At 37.5% G+C, this 19,801-nt stretch overlaps 2 protein-coding genes across 2 annotated transcripts; one reads left to right on the top strand and one right to left on the bottom strand.

Moving 5' to 3' along the window:
• The first annotated feature begins 1,289 nt into the window (after positions 1–1,289).
• LOC121251915 (protein SCARECROW-like) lies at positions 1,290–4,849 on the top strand. The gene is made up of 2 exons (XM_041151323.1): positions 1,290–3,745; positions 3,943–4,849. The coding sequence occupies exons 1-2, from the start codon at positions 1,764–1,766 to the stop codon at positions 4,391–4,393; spliced, it is 2,433 nt and encodes an 810-aa protein (XP_041007257.1). The 5' UTR covers positions 1,290–1,763; the 3' UTR covers positions 4,394–4,849.
• Positions 4,850–6,238: 1,389 nt separating this feature from the next.
• On the bottom strand, positions 6,239–9,283 carry LOC121251917 (uncharacterized protein At1g03900-like). Its single transcript, XM_041151324.1, is given in 4 exon segments — positions 6,239–6,532; positions 7,363–7,581; positions 7,584–7,652; positions 8,494–9,283. Coding segments are annotated over 4 exon segments (858 nt in total). The 5' UTR covers positions 8,995–9,283; the 3' UTR covers positions 6,239–6,463.
• Positions 9,284–19,801: the final 10,518 nt, after the last annotated feature.

The raw sequence follows: 19,801 nt of genomic DNA, 5'->3' as shown, positions 1-19,801 counted from the left end.
AATCTAAATCACTTATTCTTGATTTACTTCTCATATATTTTAATTTTTTTATTTAATAATTAAGAAAATAACTATTAATATATTAGTATTTTTTTATCTATTTTTTAAAACATTTTAAAATGATAAAAAAATATGAAAAAAAAATCAAAATAATTTTAGCCTAACGGTAAGATGGAGCGGTGCTTGATGAAAAATCTGGCTATCATTATGATCTATAAATAATCTTGGAAGAAGCCACTGTTTGGCTGTATCCATTGCACACATGACGTGGCATCATCCAAACCACACATCTGCTACTAGTTGATGGATGAGAGGTGGAGAGCGAGAGAGAGGTGGAGGGCGAGACAGAGAGACCGAGAGAGAGGTAGAGGGCTTGGCTGGCTCGGAGGTGCTCGGGGAGGAGTTGCGGTGGTCAGGGGAGCTACTCGGTGGGGCTAGAACCAAAGCACGGCAGTGATAGGGCAGTCAGTGGTCTCGAAACCCATTTTGATTGGGTTACCGCATGGAGAGAGAGAGAGCTGCACTTGAGGGAGATTAGTAGTAGTTGGCTTGGTCGCCGGCGTGAGGGGGAGTCGCTGGTGGTGGCAGTGAGACTGGACGGCGCACGACGACGCCGAACTGAGATGAAGGTGAATCGGGCATCGGGGAGAATCAGGCTAACTGAGAGAGAGAGAAAGTGAGGAAAAAAAAAATACTAGAAGCAGCCACGTACTCTAGGATCTATGCTATATTGCTATAGGGATTTATTATATATTAGTCACTGTTCTTTTTTTATATTCTATATTTTTAATTTTTTTTTATAAAGTGTGGAGGTATTTTTTATAAAATATAAAAATATTTTTTTATAGAATATAAGATATTAAATGATAAATAATGATTGATGTAAATAATTTCTCACTGCTACGACGTTATTTTTATTTCTTTTCAAATTGAAAAAATGGTATGAATTAATCTGTAAAAGTAACAGAAGAGAGAGAGAGAGAGAGAGAGGAAGAGGGATTTATTTTTTTGAAGTTGCAGAAATATAGATCCTGAGAGAACGAAAAGACTTCCAGCTTTTCTACAAAGCCAAAACTTCAGCACAGTATTTAATTAATTTTTTTTCTAGTCTTCCACAAATTTCAACCAACTTTTCCCTCGTAACTGTGCTCTTTTTGAGCCAATCGTTATTTATTTTTGCTGTTTGCTGCCACATTCTGTCCATCCGATCTTTGTAGCTTGTATATGGCAATATCTTAGCAAAAGGAGTGCCCCTGCTCAAAGTCCAAAACTTCAGACAAACAAAGTCCAAACTCAAGGCTCGCTTCCCCACATGCCCCTTACCTTTTTCTTGTCGATTATGAAAAACACAGAAGCATCCAAAAGCAAGGCTTCGGCGACACCAGGCTTGCTTCCCCACCCACCCCCAACACCTTTTTTTCTTCCTCGGTTATGAGAAAACAGACGCATCCAACAGCAAGGCTTCAGCGTACTTATATTATCATTAATGGAAAAGTGCAAGAAAATAAAAAAGATTGAAAGAACATGGGAGCTCGTGCTAGGTTGAAAGTTGAGAGAGAGAGAGAGAGAGAGAGGAATCCCAGAGCTAGCGGCTGTCCCTATATCCTTGCATAGATATCTGCATGGGGATGCTCTTCTCATCTCAGGCAACTCAATGTGAAATGCCCCCTTCGTCTTGTTGTTACAAACTTACAACATAAAAATCTAGTCTCTCTCTCTCTCTCTCGGCGAGAAAACACCAGTGCCTTCCGTGATTTGTCTCCATGGCTGGTTGTACTTTGCTTAATGTTGGTGTCAATGGCAGTAGCAGCGACGAAAATAGAGATCGTAGTAATATCTTCAAAGGTAGAACACCCTTGACCAGTGCCTCCAACACCATTAATGAAGACCCCGGCACCTGCGAGGACCTGCCTCAGATCAATCGTGGTCTTCCGCATCGCCAGCCCAACGGAAAGATACTGAGAAAGAGGATGGCCTCCGAGATGGAGATGGAGGTTCAGGCCGCCTTCGCCACAACCACCTGCAAGAATGATTATACGAGGTTATCCTGTTCAAGTATTAATGCCACAAGTACCACCGCTGTGTCTTCCATGGGTGGTGGCTCTTTTCCAGCATTGGCAGCTAGCAACAATTGTATTGTTTCGGGGGATACTTTCCTCAAACCAAATCCAAAACAGACCAAGTACTACTCCACTTTGCTAGATTCTTCCACGAATTTGACCACTTCGATTTCAGGCGGGGGCTCTTGTGGGTTTCTATCTTGTGTTACACCTGGGAGCTTAAGTCATGATCATGGCGACGAGACGCTCTCGCTGCAGCATCAGCATTATCAGCTCCTGAGCCAGGATCCTGCTGTTTGTGGGTTCTCGGGCCTACCCTCGTTTCCTTCCGAGAGCTATCAAAACAATAATAATAATAGTAACAGCAATATCAGCAGAAGCGTTCCTAACCGGAGTGGTGCCGTTGCTGTCACTCCTTCGATGGAAGACAGCTCCGCCAAAGCGTGGATCGACGGCGTCATAAAAGATCTAATCCATAGCTCCAACAACGTTTCAATTCCACAGCTCATCCAGAACGTGAGAGAGATCATCTACCCTTGTAACCCCAATCTTGCCGCCCTCCTTGAGTACAAGCTCCTCTCCCTGACGCCAACCGACCCTTCGCCAATCTACCGGGAGGGAAGAAGTGAGGCGGTTCAGCAGCAGCAGCAAGGCCTGGTGCAAGGATCTTCAGAGAGGATTAAGTTCAATCTGTTAGATTCTGGTAATTTTTCTTCTCCCAAGCACATAAATCAATTGTACTTGCACCAGGGAATTGCACCGCTGCCTAGCGCTTCCCCTGACCCTGCCGTCGACAATCATCACCGTCAACAGCAGCAGCAACAACCATGCGCTTCATCACGTCTTTCGTTGAATCGAGTGCAGAAGCAGGGACAACAAGAACAGGAAAATTCTTCATCCGCGGAGACTGAAACGCAAACAACGCCGACAGCTACTAACACTACAAGTGTTAGTAATGGCGTCGCAATCCTTTCGAGGGAGAAGAAAGAAGAGATGCGTCAGCAAAAGAGAGACGAAGAGGGCTTACACCTTCTGACCTTGCTCCTGCAATGCGCCGAAGCTGTATCGGCAGATAATTTCGAGGAAGCGAACATGACGCTGCTGGAGATTTCCGAATTGTCGACGCCCTTTGGCACGGCTGCGCAACGGGTAGCAGCATACTTCTCAGAGGCAATGTCCGCAAGACTGGTGAGCTCGTGCCTTGGAATATATGCGGCGCTACCCCATAGCCAGAGCTACAGCCAAAAGATGGCTTCGGCCTTCCAGGTGTTCAACGGCATCAGCCCCCTGGTGAAGTTCTCCCATTTCACGGCCAATCAAGCTATACAAGAAGCATTTGAAAGGGAAGAGAGGGTTCACATTATAGATTTGGACATCATGCAAGGGCTCCAGTGGCCTGGCCTCTTTCACATCCTTGCTTCTAGACCTGGAGGACCTCCTTATGTGCGCCTCACCGGCCTTGGCACGTCCATGGATGGTCTCGAGGCTACAGGCAAGCGCTTGTCAGATTTCGCAGACAAATTGGGACTTCCATTTGAGTTCGTTCCTCTGGCGGAAAAGGTCGGGAACATAGATCCGGAGAGGCTGAATGTCAGCAAGAGGGAGGCACTCGCCGTCCACTGGTTGCAACATTCCCTTTATGATGTCACTGGTTCAGACACCAATACGTTGTGGCTTTTGCAGAGGTATCACACATATAATTACCTGACTCACGATTCCCATTTACATTAGATTACTATATTAATCGACATCACTATTTGTAGTTCTTGTTGTCATGTATTTCCCCGGCCCTCCTCCTCTCTCTTCTTTCCATTTATGTCAAAGAGAATTTTGTTTGAATATTGCATATACCCAAGGGTAATTAACGTTGTTGGCTGATCAGGTTGGCACCAAAAGTGGTGACAGTGGTAGAACAAGACCTGAGCCATGCAGGCTCGTTCTTGGGAAGGTTTGTGGAGGCAATACACTACTACTCGGCGCTTTTCGACTCGTTAGGGGCAAGTAGCTACGGGGAGGAGAGCGAGGAGAGGCATGTGGTAGAGCAGCAGCTGCTATCCAGGGAGATTCGGAACGTGCTGGCAGTCGGGGGGCCGTCGAGAAGCGGAGAGGTGAAGTTCCACAGCTGGAGGGAAAAGCTCCAGCAGTGTGGGTTCAAGGGCCTCTCTTTGTCTGGGAATGCCGCCACTCAGGCTACCTTGCTGCTGGCCATGTTTCCTTCTGAAGGTTATACATTGGTGGAGGACAATGGCACGCTCAAGCTTGGCTGGAAAGACCTTTCCTTGCTCACTGCTTCCGCCTGGAGGCCAAATTTCCTTGCTGCTACTGATCTTTGATTTCCACTATATGTTCCTTCCAAGAAGATCCATGCAGTTAGCTCATGTCTAAGTTCCCTCAATGATAAATAATTATGCCTCTAAAATTGTTGCCCCTTTCAAGTCAATTATAAGGGCTCAAATCAATTCATCTCACTACAGTACTACTGCTCTATCTGTCCATGGTAATTACCTCACACAAGCACACCACCATTAAGTCATCTGAAGATAAATGAGAACGCGATTTTGTCAATTGGGGGCTCCCAATTTGGTGATGGTTTTGGGATATTGGTAATTTGCTCTTCTATTTTTTTGACAAAAGGGTACCATTGATGGAGACACAAGTCCAGCAGCATGTAATGGACAACTTTATAGGGTATAGTTCAAGTCGAAAGTGTTGTGTAGAAGGGTTGGAGGAATGTACCATCAGAATGTGACTGAAATAAAAAAGCAAGAAAAAGGGCTACTTTCGATTTATCTCCCAAACCTTTTTATAGGTTGTGCTTGCAGTTATGGTCTTTGTACTGAGCCTTAAATCTTAAAATTACTATAGGAATTGCTGCTTTTCAACTCATAATTTCTTGTACACCACAACCTTAATTTGACATGAAGATAGTAGTCTAAAATTTCAACTGAAGCATTAAGAGCTCAACCGGTTTTTTTAATCAAATCAAAGATAATTTCATCGTGGGTGATGATATTGCCGGAGATATGGTACTTGGATACGAGAGTATTACTCAAGTACTACTGATCAAATGCCAATGGCTTTGAGCTAGTTATAGTGTCACAATTTTCACCAAGTATCGATCAAGTTGTGTAAAATCTAATGTCGTCGTGAAGATTGGGAGCACCAGACCCCGCACGTTCTCTCTCCAAATTTGACCATTCATTTCGAGAAGATCTCAATCAGACCATATTACTAAAGTATGGACCAAACACAAATGATGACTTAGAGCTAGTTATAATTATTATTTTTTTCCAGAAATTAGGAGATCATGTTCCGCCATGCATGAGTCAGTGGTACAAACACTGCATATTTCACCAAGTTTCAAATACGCATTCGTCGATGGCGCACTCTTGCAGCGTTTGAGTGCAAACTTGAAAGGGGAGGGAATAGAGAATCCTGCGAGGAGAAGGGCCAAGAGTTGCAACAAACCCAAGAGAGGGGGAGTTCAAGGTCACATGAATGTATGCGGCCACGGTGCAGCAAAGAAGATAGCAGGTGCTATGGATATCCAACAAATCACAATTTGGGCAATTTTCCACCTAAAGACATACATGTCCCCATCATAGTCAAATCTTTTGCTAAAAGAAAGCAAGTTTCTTTCAGCAGCATAAAATGAAACAGAGACTGGAAATAATTTCGTGGTTAATGATCTCAATTTTCCAATTTCTACCTGGAAGAATGAATTTGTCGCAGTGTTAACATCGCTAAATTCAGATACTGGCTTGGGTATTCATAAATTATGAGAGCTGTACGGCCACCACCATTGGCATGCTCACTGCTCATTTCGAAGTCTAGCATGGGCGGTACATCCAATCCGGAAATCTTTTAACCCCAGTTAAAAAATGTGCTCGTTTCAACTGCATTAAATGTCTATGGGATCGAATCCCCCGCCCCCATGAATAAAAAAAAAAAAAAGTCTATGGTTTAGTGCAAATTCCTGATTATTGGTTAAAACAGCTGGCCTCTGTTTTCATTTACTGGACCAAGTACTGCTGTTCAAATCAGTGCCAATATGGCGGATGAGAACCATCTTGGCTCACCCATGACCCAATAGATGGTCACATAAGCCACATTTTAGTTTACTGGACTATACACCGGCAAACCAAGTATAAAAAATGAAAAATAAATCTGTCTTATACCAGTTAAGACCTTCAAGATTCCAGGATTTGTAAAAAAAAGGTTCAATTAGGACAAAGGAAATAGGTAGATATATATATTCCAGGAAACATTATTATCCAGATATTGAAGTATTTGGTACCTTTCGCTTTCTATTTTCTCATTCTCATTTTTGTTACTTTTTCATTTTTTTTCAAAAGACGCCACCAAACAAAGATCTCAACCGCAATCAATAAATGCTCACACAATCAAAAGGCTGCCCATCCTGAAGCAGCGGTCTTTGTCGATCCTGATCCAGTTGCTGAAGGAAGATTTCTCTGCAAATCCCAACAAGCAGCTATGAACATATTGTTCACACAAAAAACACAGATTGAAGATATTCACTTGGTATACTAATGTTCACTACTCGTCAGTAAAAAGAAAAAATAAACAGCGGCAATGTTTACTATACTTGGAAATGATTAGGACTAATTCTGATAGATTATTGCTGCAAATTGAGAACTAAAACACAGGTAAACCACAGATTCAATTACAATATGCTTCTTGGATTGACATGGCAAATGAATTTGTAAATTGCAATATGCCCTTCATATGTCAATGCTAGGGTTGAAATACTACATCACAAAAAGTAAATGCATAAAAACTGAAAATGTATGCTATTCTATTGCTAGCGCGCATTCCTTACAGAAAAGGTTGTGATGGATCTTCAATCCATCCAACCATAATATCATTCTTTGTTATTAGAGAGGAACACTTACTCACTCCCTTCTTAAAAGTTCTTGTATACTTTCAGGAAATCTTCCGAACAAGTAGATCTTCTAATAATTTCACACTTAACCTAGGGTTCTCATGCTTTTAACTTCTATTAAGGTAAAAACTGATACATGTGATCCCTGGCAGGGAATAAATCTAGTCAGCTATAAGAAGGCCACAATTCCTTCTTTCTGCAAACTGAAGATTTCCTACCTATGAATCAAGGAAAAGAAAGCATGTGATTCTTTTTAATTAAACATATTGGCATAAAATGAAATTGTCAGATGATGCATTTCAGGATGCTTTTAACAAACACATTAAGGTTCAACTTTTCATACCATGTAAAACATGTAATATGTAAGGAAATGATGGGGATGAAGCATCAGAGGCAAACCTCAAGCAGTGAAAGGTCTGATAAAGGATCATTGGAATGCATCACATTTTCCTTAGACCCCTTGAGACCAACACCGTGGTGACTGGCAGAGGTCATCCGAGCAGCAACAGGATCATTGGGAGGTGGAGGGAGTGGAGACCTGATTTTTCCTGCTCCACTGGGTGGTGGGGCAAGGCTCAATGCTTTAGGCTTTCCAGTTCCAGAAAGCCCCCAGTCAGACCAGCAGCTGAAAGCATACCACTCCCACTAGTAGGCTTGTGCTTTACATTTATCCTGATTGTTTCACCTTCCTACAGCATAAAACATATATATCTACATACATCAATCCCATCCAAAAGAGAATCACAAACAATATTTTAGCTCATATAAGGTGGCACGAAGGTAGATCGAAAAAATATTACCACCCTCAACACATCACAAAAAAAAAAAAAATAAAAGGGGTTTTAGGACAATCAGAGTGGTAGTCCAGAGTTTGAACCCCAAATAAATTGTCAAATTCCTTTCCTAATAGGCGAGTCGACGGGCCATTTAGTCTCGCATGGAGGGGAGTATTAAGAAATATAATTTTTAATTGATTAATTTCACACTTCTCTATCAACTTAAAACTTTTGGGATAGTTGATCATTTATCATATCCTCAAAATAGTTATCCTTCACAAAGCAAAAACATACAAAAATAAACTCAAAACCCAGGATCTCTATGCAACCTCCAATACTTAATCGAGTGATCTTCAAGTCCACGGAAACAATCTTACACAACAGCAATTATGCCAAACAAGACTAACAAGCGTTCCTCTATCCAAATTATAAAAGTTTACAAAAATGCACAACATCCACTATACTAAAACACTATTCCAGTTAGACACATTTAACTCTATAGAGATATACAAAATCATTAATCTAAATTATTTATTCTATTCCTAAAAAAATAAATTGCACATCCTCCTACTCCAAAGTGAAAAGTTTTGCAAGAATAGACAACACAGACTGTACTGAATTACGGAGACAACTGCTCGAGCGCATTCAATTTTGCACCTAAACAATACAAAACCTAAAAAAAAACCCAGAAATTATATTATTAAGAAAATATTTATCGGTTTCGTGGTTTTTGTTAAAAAAAATTAAATTTTACCTTCAATCTATGATTAACAGCGGGATGAATATCGATTTGGGTGTCGTTTTCAGTGGCGTCCCCACTCTCGTGCTCTCTCCGGACGTATTTGTCGTGATCGGAGAGTGCAACGTTGAAGTCGAAGGCCTCGTTGCGCTCCGAGAAGCCAAGTCCCACGAAGGCGTGCTTGCCCCCGCCGTCCTCGATCTTGAGGACAAAGTAGCGGGACGAATCGAGGACGGTCTCGACGGAGCTTTCGCGGGGCTGACCCGGATAGACGAAGCAAGCGGCGAAGAGGTCCCCTGATGCCGGGTCCTCGAGGCGGATCTCGCAGCGGGCCTTGCAGGAAACGACCCGGAGGCGACCGGACCAGATCTTGTCGGATTGGAGCCACTCGCCACACTTGTAGCCGCCGGAGGTGGTGCGGGGAGGAATTTTGTAGACGGAAACCTCTCGGACGACCAGGAGGGTCTGCTCCAAGGCCTCCTCATCGTCGTCCTCCTGCATCTGGTTAAACGACATGGGGTATGGAAATGTGGAAAGAAATGAACGAAAAGAAAGCAGAGGAATTGGGGAAGAAGGTAAACCGAAATCAATATGGAGGAGGAGAGAGAGAGACGTGGGTTGAAAGTGAGTGTTTCAATTTAAAGGTCAACTGTAATGTGGATTAGTGTGGAGATCAGCAGGCAAAGCAAGGTGCTCACTTAATTACTATTTTGCCCACCCTCTTCTTCGCTCTTTTGTGGGCTGCTGGGGAGAGGATTTGCAGAACTATAAAGATTAGGGAAGACGGATAGACAAACAATACCCAACAAACGAATTCACGTTGTGACAAAACCTCTGCGTCATGGGAACGGCCAAACGGGGAGTATGCCACGTGTGGACAAAAACATCTTACTCCTTAAAACAAACAAATTCGTACGCAATAAGAGACACCACAAGAGCCAAACAAAACCAAAAATCCCCCTCATTTTTCATGCGAGAGAGAGAGAGAGAGCTTGGAGCTCATTTTACATCACTTTTCCATCATCTTTTCATTTAAAAAAAATTAAAAATTAAAAATTTAATAGACATTACTTATGTCGACGGTGAAATGATACCTAGAATTTTCATCTTCAAAATCATTTGTTGTTTGATACAATAATCTTTGCTTCCTCTTCTCTGTTCTTCTCGCCGGTTGCTTCTTCTTCTCTAGCTGTTCCTCTTCTCGCTGGCTGTTTCCTCAAACCGCAGCAACCCAAGTTTCCTTTACGTGACCTAACCTTCATGGTTGCTTTTTGGGAGCCATAGTCAGAGCCCTTTGATAATATCAGCACAAAGCTCCCTTAAATTTTCTTAATCAAGGCAATTTCTATTTGAATATTATTTTTATACAGAGTAGTTAATGAACCACTTGGAAGCATTTCCTTAGATCTTGGTTTCAGCAGGAATAGCTTGGCAGAAGGTGATCTTCTACCTTCAAAGCATGGTGCAAATCTAGTAGTAACCCAACAAAACTCTTTTGATTAATGTGTTTATGGAAACATGGAGATATGGGTTCATCGAAGTATATGTTGCCAAGTTATTTGTAATGGACTTGGTTGACGGGATGAAAGACCAGCACTTTTGAAGCTGCCGACGATTGTGGTAAAGGTAGCTCAGAGATGATGCAAAATGACTTTAGGTCTTCGTTGTCTACACAAAACGGTGCACAACAGGTTTAACGTTTAAATTTAATCGAGTTTTGTTCCACCTCATCACAAACATGGCCGGTGTGTTAGAAAATGGGCTGCTCCTAGCAGAACTCTTGTTAATAAAGTCCATGGACTTTGGGGTGATGGGTTGGGCCTTGTGTTGCCAGGAACCGGATCTCCGCCCAATCATAGAATGTCGTCGAGTGAGAATAGTATTAATATATTTTTTGAGTACATAATACATTAAGTAAATTAATAATACTAATATACATTATATACTAAAGTGAAGATGAGGTTAGTTCTTCAGAAGAAGAAGAAATTTATCAATTAAAAGGGAAAAAGAGTTTATAACAATTATTCCAATAAAAAACGAAAATACAGAAAACCTTATAAAAAGACAAAAGATAAACAAATATATAATAAGCCACTAAAAAATCCTAAAAAGACTAATAAAAAGAAAAAGCAGATTGTTTGTTATAAATGCGGAAAAATAGGACATTACAAATCAAACTGTAAAGTTAAACAACAAATTAATGAATTAGATATACTAGAAACACTAAAAGATAAATTAATAGACATTTTTATAATAAAATCAAGTGAAGATGAGGTTAGTTCTTCAGAAGAAGAAGAAATTTATCAATTAAAAGAATCAAGCTTTTCAGAACAATCTTCCGATAGTGAATTAGAAGAAGATGAAGTACATATCTGTAATTGTCTAAGTAAGGATAATTGTATTTGTAACAAAATCATTAATGTACTTTCAAAACAAGAAGACATTATATTAGAATTAATAGACAAAATCAACAACCCTCAAGAAAGAAAAGATTATTTAGAAAAATTAAAAGATACATTTAATAATCAAAATACTACAATAACTTCATCCTCAACACCTTACAATTTTTCAGAAATAATAAGTAGATTTAAAACTGACAAACAGAAAATTACGATTCAAGATATACAACAAGAAATCAATGAGATAAAACAGGAAATTAGAAATTTAAAAACATCCAATATTAAATTAGAAGTTTCAAACGAACAACTATTACAAGAAATTATATTATTAAAAATAGAGAAAAATGGAAAAAACTTCCATGAAGAAAAACATAATATTGAACAGGGAGAATGTTCAACATTAGATGAAACGGACAATTTCATTAATATTCTTAATAAGATAAATTTTCAAAAATGGTATGTTGAAATAACAGTTTCAATTAATCAAGAATTCTCTTTTACTACAATTGCCCTATTAGATACAGAAGCAGACTTAAATTGTATACAAGAGGGATTAATACATTCTAAATATTTTCAAAAAACAAGAGAAACATTATCCCAAGCCAATGGAACAAAATTAAATATAAATTATAAATTATCCAATGCATATATATGTAATAATGGACTTTGCTTTAAAACTACATTCATCTTAGTAAAAAATATTAATACCAAAGTAATCTTAGGAAATCCCTTTCTTACACTACTTTACCCTTTCTCTGTAACAGAAGAAGGAATCTCTACTAAAATACTTGGACAAGAAATACAATTTAAGTTCATATTTCCCCCAGTACCAAAAGAAATTAACTCTTTAAAGAAAATTTCATTAACCAGAGAAATTAATTTCTTAACAAAAAATAAAATTAGAAGAAAGGAAAACCAAATAAACTTCTTAAAACAAGAATTAAAATATAAAAGAATTCGAGAACAGTTAAAAGACCCATTATTAACCCAAAAAATTGATAATTTCAAAATTACAATTGAAAATGAAATATGTGCTAACCTACCCAATGCCTTCTGGAATAGAAAACAACACATAGTTGAATTACCCTATGAAAAAGAATTTTCTGAGAAAAACATTCCAACTAAGGCTAGACCTATCCAAATGAATAACGAATTACTAGAATATTGTAAAAAAGAAATTAATGATTTAAAAACAAAAGGATTAATAAGGAAAAGTAAATCACCATGGAGTTGTGCTGCCTTTTATGTCCAAAAACAGGCAGAATTAGAAAGAGGAGTTCCTCGTTTAGTAATAAATTATAAACCTTTAAATAAGGTATTACAATGGATTAGATACCCAATTCCTAATAAAAAAGATTTATTATCCCGATTATATAATGGTACAATATTTTCAAAATTCGACATGAAAAGCGGGTTTTGGCAAATCCAAATCGCTGAAAAAGATCGATATAAAACAGCTTTCACAGTCCCCTTTGGACATTTTGAATGGAATGTTATGCCCTTTGGATTAAAAAATGCCCCTAGTGAATTTCAAATATCATGAACGAAATCTTTACTCCATTCACTTATTTTTCAATAGTATATATAGATGATGTATTAATATTTTTTTATCTATTGAACAACATTGGACATTTAAATATTTTTGTTCAAGTCATCAAACAAAATGGATTAGTTGTCTCCTCATCAAAAATAAAACTATTCCAAGAGAAAATTAGATTCCTTGGACATGAAATTTATTAAGGAACTATTACACCAATTAGTAGAGCAATAGAATTTGCTGATAAATTTCCAGATGAAATAAAAGACAAAAATCAATTACAGAGATTTCTAGGAAGTCTCAACTATGTTGCAGATTTTTACCAATCTCTCAAACCATTATGCAAACCATTATTTAAAAGATTAAAAAAGAATCCACCTCCTTGGACAGAAAAACATACTAGTATTATAAAACAGATTAAAGCTCATATTAAGAAATTACCATGCTTAGGGCTTCCATCTCCTCATACTTTTAAAATTGTTGAAACAGATGCCTCTGATATAGGTTACGGAGGAATTATGAAACAAAAATTATCATAAAACTCGGAACAAATAGTTCGATTCCATTCAGGATGTTGGAATCCTACTCAAAAGAATTATAGTACTATTAAAAAAGAAATTTTAGCTATTGTATTATGTATTTCTAAATTTCAAGATGATTTGTTGAATCAAAAGTTTTTGCTTAGAATAGATTGCAAATCAGCCAAGGAAGTTTTAATTAAAGATGTGAAAAACCTGGCTGCCAAACAAATATTTGCCAGATGGCAAGCTATATTAAGTATTTTTGATTTTGATATTGAGCATTTTAAAGGAGAATCTAATTCTCTTCCTGATTTTCTATCCCGAGAATTCTTACAGGGAAAATCATGTCATCTTCAAAGTCCAAAATAAAGTCCAAATCTTCATACGCACGGCCGCCATCTCCTCCCTATCCTTCACCTTGTCCTTCTGCAACTCCAAGACCTTATACGGTATTGGGATCATTACCACAAAATATTAGACCCTCTTACAATCCATTTTCACCATTAGCCTCTCCAAAATTACCAACCTATTTCAAAGCTGTTTCGCCTCATTCTCCTTCCCAAATTATTAATCCTCCATTATTATCTCAACCTTCTTCATCTCCTATTATTATCAAATCTCATTGGCATCCGGTCTTTCCTATTGAATCTGAAATACAACATCTGTCTGACCCTCAGAAATTACTTGATGCCTTTCTCCTACCGGACTGGCATTATGTTCCACAAAACATTAAGAAAACCCAGCATTTTTATGAATTTATATTAGTAGATACTGACTCAATTATTCTCTCAGAAATTCCTTGTTCCCTTCAAACTCAACCTTCTCCACCAGCGTCTCCAATTATTGCCTTTCATAAAGTCACTATTAAGCAAGTTCTCACCCTGGAACAATGGGGAAAAAATCCCTACTTGACAAGAAAATTCTCTCATCCCTATGATCCTCCTTATTATGATTATTACGATTACCAGCAAGCATGGACAAAAATGTTTTTAAAACAAAACAAAAAGTTGCGTCATTCATAATTCCTTCATTTTGATAAACTACAGAAAATTAAAACACTCCCGAAATGGTTCTCACTATGGTGGGAATATTATGGACCTGAACCTCTTCTCCTTCCTCTTCCCCTTCAGGAAAGTCTCCAAAATTTCATCTCACAGAATGACAGCCCACCAGCATTAAACCATTGCTCACCCCTCTTGCTCTTCTTTCTCAAAACAAAATTAAATTGGATTATGAAATGGGAATATGTTATCAAACCTCATCCCTCTCTCAAAACCATTATGTTCCTAGCCCGTCAAGTTTCCATCAAATGGTGGGAAAAATACAATTATGATCATGTACTGAAGATGTTTTCAAAAGTTACCAAAGCTCCGGAAGTCCTAGTCCAGCGAAGCAGATTCCAAGCACAATTGGCATCCATTACAAACAAAAAGGATTTGAAAAAATTAGCTGAAGTAATGTCACAAATATCAGACAGTGACGATGAAGAAGAAGCACAACCCAGATTAACTCCACCACATCAACCCGCATTATCACCAGCCCATCAGGCCTCTCATTCTCAACAGGCCTCTCAATTTCAAGGCAACCAAGCTGCATCTCCTTCTCAAAATTATTCACCTTACCATCCAGTACAACTGATGGATTCTCAAGACCCGTTTGAACTGGAATTAGCAAATTATGATCCTCATAATTTGTGACTACAAAAAATTATTATCTGACTAACCAGCATGACATGCAGATATTATCCCTCTAAAAAGTTATTCGCAACAGATTATTGTCCAGCAAAGCGACAAATAATTCTGTACTAGATTACGTGTTATGTACTATGTTTGTTTTTAGCGTCGGCTGACACTGTTCTTGTCTTTAATGTCGGCCGGTACTGTGTTTGTCTTTAGCGTCGGCTAATACTGTTATTATAACGGCCGATACTATTCATGTATTATTAAAGTTACTGTTTTAGTGTCTATATAATGGGGTTCACGAGGCAAGAAGGGTATTCAGAATTCTAATCTGATATCCCTTCCTCTCTCGCCCAAACCTCTCCAGTCCAAGTCCTGTCCTCCTCTCTTTGTAAATCTTCAATCATCCTTCCCTCATGTCTTCAGCTCCCAACTTCTTTGAGAATTAATCTCCTTGTAAGTATTATATTTTTAATGAAGAAGTTTATTTCATATCTCTTTTCTTTAATCTTCCTCATGCATATGGTCGGTTATACCGCCTGCCTACTTTACTATCATGCATATGGCCGGTCTTACCGCCTTTAATTCTTAATAATACATTATTATTCTACTAATACCTTATTATTTTATACCTGGGACACGCCTTTGGTATCAGAGCCATTGGTGATAGTATTGTTATTAGTATTTTATTTTATTGCTTATTTTATTGCTATTGATATTTCTATCTTATTTTCCTGATATTTACGATGGATTTTTATTATGCTCATAGTACTGGATTTCGCGATTTGTATGAGTTAAAATGTACAGAATATAATTTAAGAATGGATCTACAAATCTTGATGGATAATATAAAAGATCTTAAAAGACAACAACAATTAATGAGGTAAAATTATACATTAATGATGACTAAATACCATGTATATCAAAGTAGGCAGTCTGCAATAGAATACTATGAAGCTGACTGCACTTTCCTTAGAAAAGAAATTAATGCCATAAGAAACCATCTAAAAATACTTGCTTTATAAAAAAAAAAAAAAAAAAAAAAGTAAAGGAATCATTGATACAAATTTTACAAAGATAACCCATAACTAGAGAGAAAAATGTATATTGGGAAGCTTGTGTTGGTAAGCCAAGAAAAACCGATGGTCAGCCCATTTAAGCCAGAGGGCTCTCAGGGTGGTTCCGGTGGTGTTCCATCAAGTTCTTAATCTACTTATTTCTCTTTGGAAATAGAAAATTTTTGTTGAAAATCTGAATCAATGAATTCTTTATTCAAACCTAATGAATCTACCACTAGCATCCCTATAGAATCTGATAATATTAATCAAGAAGACTATAGTATATTAGATATAGAAAGAAATCTACAAGATTGGACAATTCCCGATGTTCCAAACAATCAAATATATAAAATCTCAACTTTTTCTTCTAAATTTTCATTCCTTACAAATTATACAATTAAAACAGTAGAGAAAACTATTAGTTTAAATAATGACTATAAATCATTACATCTCTTAACAAAAAAGGCTATTGATCAACACAAAAAGCAAAATTATTCTTTTATCCATATTGGATTAGTACAAGTAGCTATAAAGCCACTCACTCGAAACGGCTTAAATACCTCAGTATTGCTTTGTTTAAAAGACGGAAGATATTATAACTTTCATGATTCATTACTTGGAATGGTAGAATCCAGTTTGTTCCAAGGACCGGTCTATTTTAACTGTTATCCCAATTATTCTTTATCATTATTTGATGGTAACATTTTACACGCCTTAATACTAAATATTAAAACAAATGGCTATCAAATGATGAAAGGGTCACATGCTTTAACAGTAGTCTACAGGATTCATTATAAATTAATGAAAACAACATTAGAACCACAAGCTTTAATTACTAGCCCTAAAGGATATACATTATTATTACAATCTAGCACACAAAATTCTAGTATACAAATTCCTAAACAAATCAATTGGAATCAAGTCACACTTCCTAATGAATGGCAATTAGAAAATATCACTCCAACACCCAAAATAGAAATATAATTTATATTTTAAGGCCTAATACTAATAGTCTAATACTATATTATTATTAGTAAGTACTTTAAGTCTATATAAAAATTAGTATATAAATCACTATACTAAATAATTACATATGAAATAATGATATAGTAATACTAATACTATTAATAATTTAGTATCAGTATCCTAATACTCTCATTACTTTGGCCCCGAAGAGCCAAGCAAGAGGAGTGGTAATTGGTATCTTGTAGAGCATCTTTTGTGGAAGTATGAGTGCACATCTTGTCAGACTATGAACAAGCAAAAGATTTCTATTTTGTTTAATTCGAATACAGATCCTGCTGCAAGGGAGTTGATCACTTTGTCTACTAATGGAGTGGTATGTGGTAATTACAATAGGTATTTGGGCCTGCCTACTGTGGTTGGAAGGTCTAAGTACAATACTTTCAAACGCTTAATTGAGAAGATTTGGAAGAGGATTAGTAGCTGGAAGTCTGAATTGTTATCATTAGCAGGTAAAGAAATTCTCATTAAGACTCTACTGCAAGCCATACCAACTTACACAATGAGTGTATTTTGATTGCCTTCTGTGTTATTGAAGGAAATTGAGGCCATATTATCTCGCTTTTGGTGGAGTCATAAGAAATTTGAAAAGGGTATTCAATGGAGGAGTTGGGAGAAGCTAGACAAAGTGAAAAATAAAGGGGGATTAGGGTTCAGGGATTTAATCAGTTTCAATAGAGCATTGTTGGCAAAACAAGTACGGAGGTTAATTAAAAAACCTTCCTCTTCGGTGGCATTGGTTTTTACACTCAAGTATTTCCATAACTGTGAGCTGATGGAGTCTAAGGTAGGATCCTCTCCTTCTTATATTTAGAGAAGTATTTGGTCCTCACTAGATTTGGTCAAGGAAGGAGCTATTTGGAGGGTAGGAGATGGCAAGAGTATAAGAGTTTGGCATGATAAATGGCTACCACAACCATCCACTTATAGAGTACAAACTCCTATGCATCAATTGGAGCCAGAAATTAAAGTTGCAGATTTAATTGATGCTGCTAATCATAGGTGGAAGTCTGATTTGGTGGAGGAAATTTTCAGTTCAGAAGAGGCCAAGATAATCTGCAGTATTCCTATCAGTCTGAGGAATGTCAATGACAAACTGTTTTGGGTAAGGACTGAAAATGGTGTATTTACAGTAAAGAGTGCTTATTTTTTGGATTGTTTGATGAGGAATCAGTCTCAAGGAGAGGCCTCGAATAGAGGGGAAGTTGATGTGCAGTAGAGGAAGTTATGGCAGTTGCAAGTTCCTGGTAAGATTAAACAGTTTGTTTGGAAGGCACTTAGTAATATCTTACCTACAAAACTTACTCTGAAGAAAAAACAGATTATTGAGAATGGTTTGTGCCCAGTTTGCAAATGACATGAGGAAACAGTTATTCATGTCCTTTGGAACTATCCTACTGCAGTGGGTGTGGGTGTGTGTGTGTGGCGGGGGGGGGGGGGGGGGGGGGGTGATAGCCCTGTTAAGAAGTGGTATTCTGATTATAATGATTTTGCCTTGCCGTGGTATGATTTATATAGCAGATTGGAGGCTCGTAAGTTGAATCAGGTGGCTGCTGTTCTACATAAAATCTGGGCTAGGAGGAATAGTCTGGTGTTTGATAATAATTTCATGAGTCCTTTTGTTCTTCTAAGGTCAGTTTTAAGTGACATGAAACTTTTCATGAGGTGCATATGAATTCACTTAATGCTGCAGATAGAGAGGCTCAACAAGTTACTAATATGGGGTGGAGTCCACCAATTGATCCATTCTACAAGCTTAATTTTGATGCTGGAAATAAGACAATGGAAATTGGTATTGTACTAAGAAACAACATAGGTGAGGCTGAGGTTGTTTTGTCTGCTCTAAAAGCTCATGTCTGTGTTGCATTTTCTGCAGAATGCTATGCTCTAATTAGAAGTTTGTAGCTGTGTCACGAGTTAGAACTTAATCAAGTGATTTTTGAGGGAGATGCTAAAGTAGTAATTGATTGTGTTAATGCTCCCAGAGTTGATTGTTTTTGGAAGGGGTAGTTAGGATATTCAATTCTTCCTCTCTAGGCATGCAAGTTGGAAACTGGGTTTTATCAAAAGGAGTGGCAACGATGCAACACATGTTGCTGCAAAAATACGCATGTCTTTAGAACATGAGTCTGTTTGGATTGAAGAAGGTCCCCATGAGGTTATGTCGGTTATTTTACTAGATAAATAATGTATTGATTGATATTGAAGCAATGAAATTTCATTCATTTCAACAAAAAAAATACTATCACTATAGTTTATCAATAATGTAGTTATAATAAATTAAACTTGCTATAATTAATACTAATATATATATATACTAATATTAATAGTCTAATATAGACTATAGTTATACTTATACTAATAGTCTAATATAGTTATACTAACTCACTATAACTAATACTAATATATAACTATACTCTTAGCCTAATATTAATATTATTATATAGTCGTATATATTATATAGCTATAACTAATACTAATATATATACTAATACTAATAGTCTAATATAAACTATAGTTATACTAAATCAGTATAACTAATACTGATATATAGCTAATCTAATAGCCTAATATTAATACTATTATATAGTCTAATATATTATAGAGAAAACCTTCCCACTGGTCGGTCTGTTCATACCCAACTAACAACCCTCTAATAAAATTTTGCCACCTAGATCATTCATTTTACATTTTGTGCACCTGACTACAGTTGATAAAAAAATTCACAAAACTCCTCATGTGCCCTCTCATTTTCATTTCACACCAAAGCCATCAACGTATTCGTATTTGCTGATGCTACTGCACTACCAAAGCCCATGACCAAGGACCACCCTCACCCACAACATCGCCGACAACCACCACTTCAAACTGCCAACAAAGTTCACCTCGCTCTCTCTCCTTTCCCGCCCGCTCTTGCTTTTCCTGCTCTTGATAGTGTTCACGTGGAACGCTTGCTACATGACTGGATTGTAGAAGCAGAAAAACAAGGCTTGCCAGAAGATGAGGTATTTGAGCTCACATTTTTTTCACGGTTAAGAAATTGTGTGAGTTGGGTTGATTTTGGTACATAGCATTTTTATACATCATAAATAACTCCAAATCAGAT

This window comes from Juglans microcarpa x Juglans regia, chromosome 2S (assembly GCF_004785595.1).
Source record: "Juglans microcarpa x Juglans regia isolate MS1-56 chromosome 2S, Jm3101_v1.0, whole genome shotgun sequence".
NCBI classification, from domain to species: Eukaryota; Viridiplantae; Streptophyta; class Magnoliopsida; order Fagales; family Juglandaceae; genus Juglans; species Juglans microcarpa x Juglans regia.
This window is presented reverse-complemented; position numbering and strand designations above follow the sequence as displayed.

Excerpts from the sequence above, each read along its gene's own strand:
- LOC121251915 (XM_041151323.1), top strand. The coding sequence starts at position 1,764 with ATGGCTGGTTGTACTTTGCTTAATGTTGGTGTCAATGGCAGTAGCAGC. Across the intron at positions 3,746-3,942 it reads ACGTTGTGGCTTTTGCAGAG|GTTGGCACCAAAAGTGGTGA; the intron begins GTATCACACATA and ends TTGGCTGATCAG.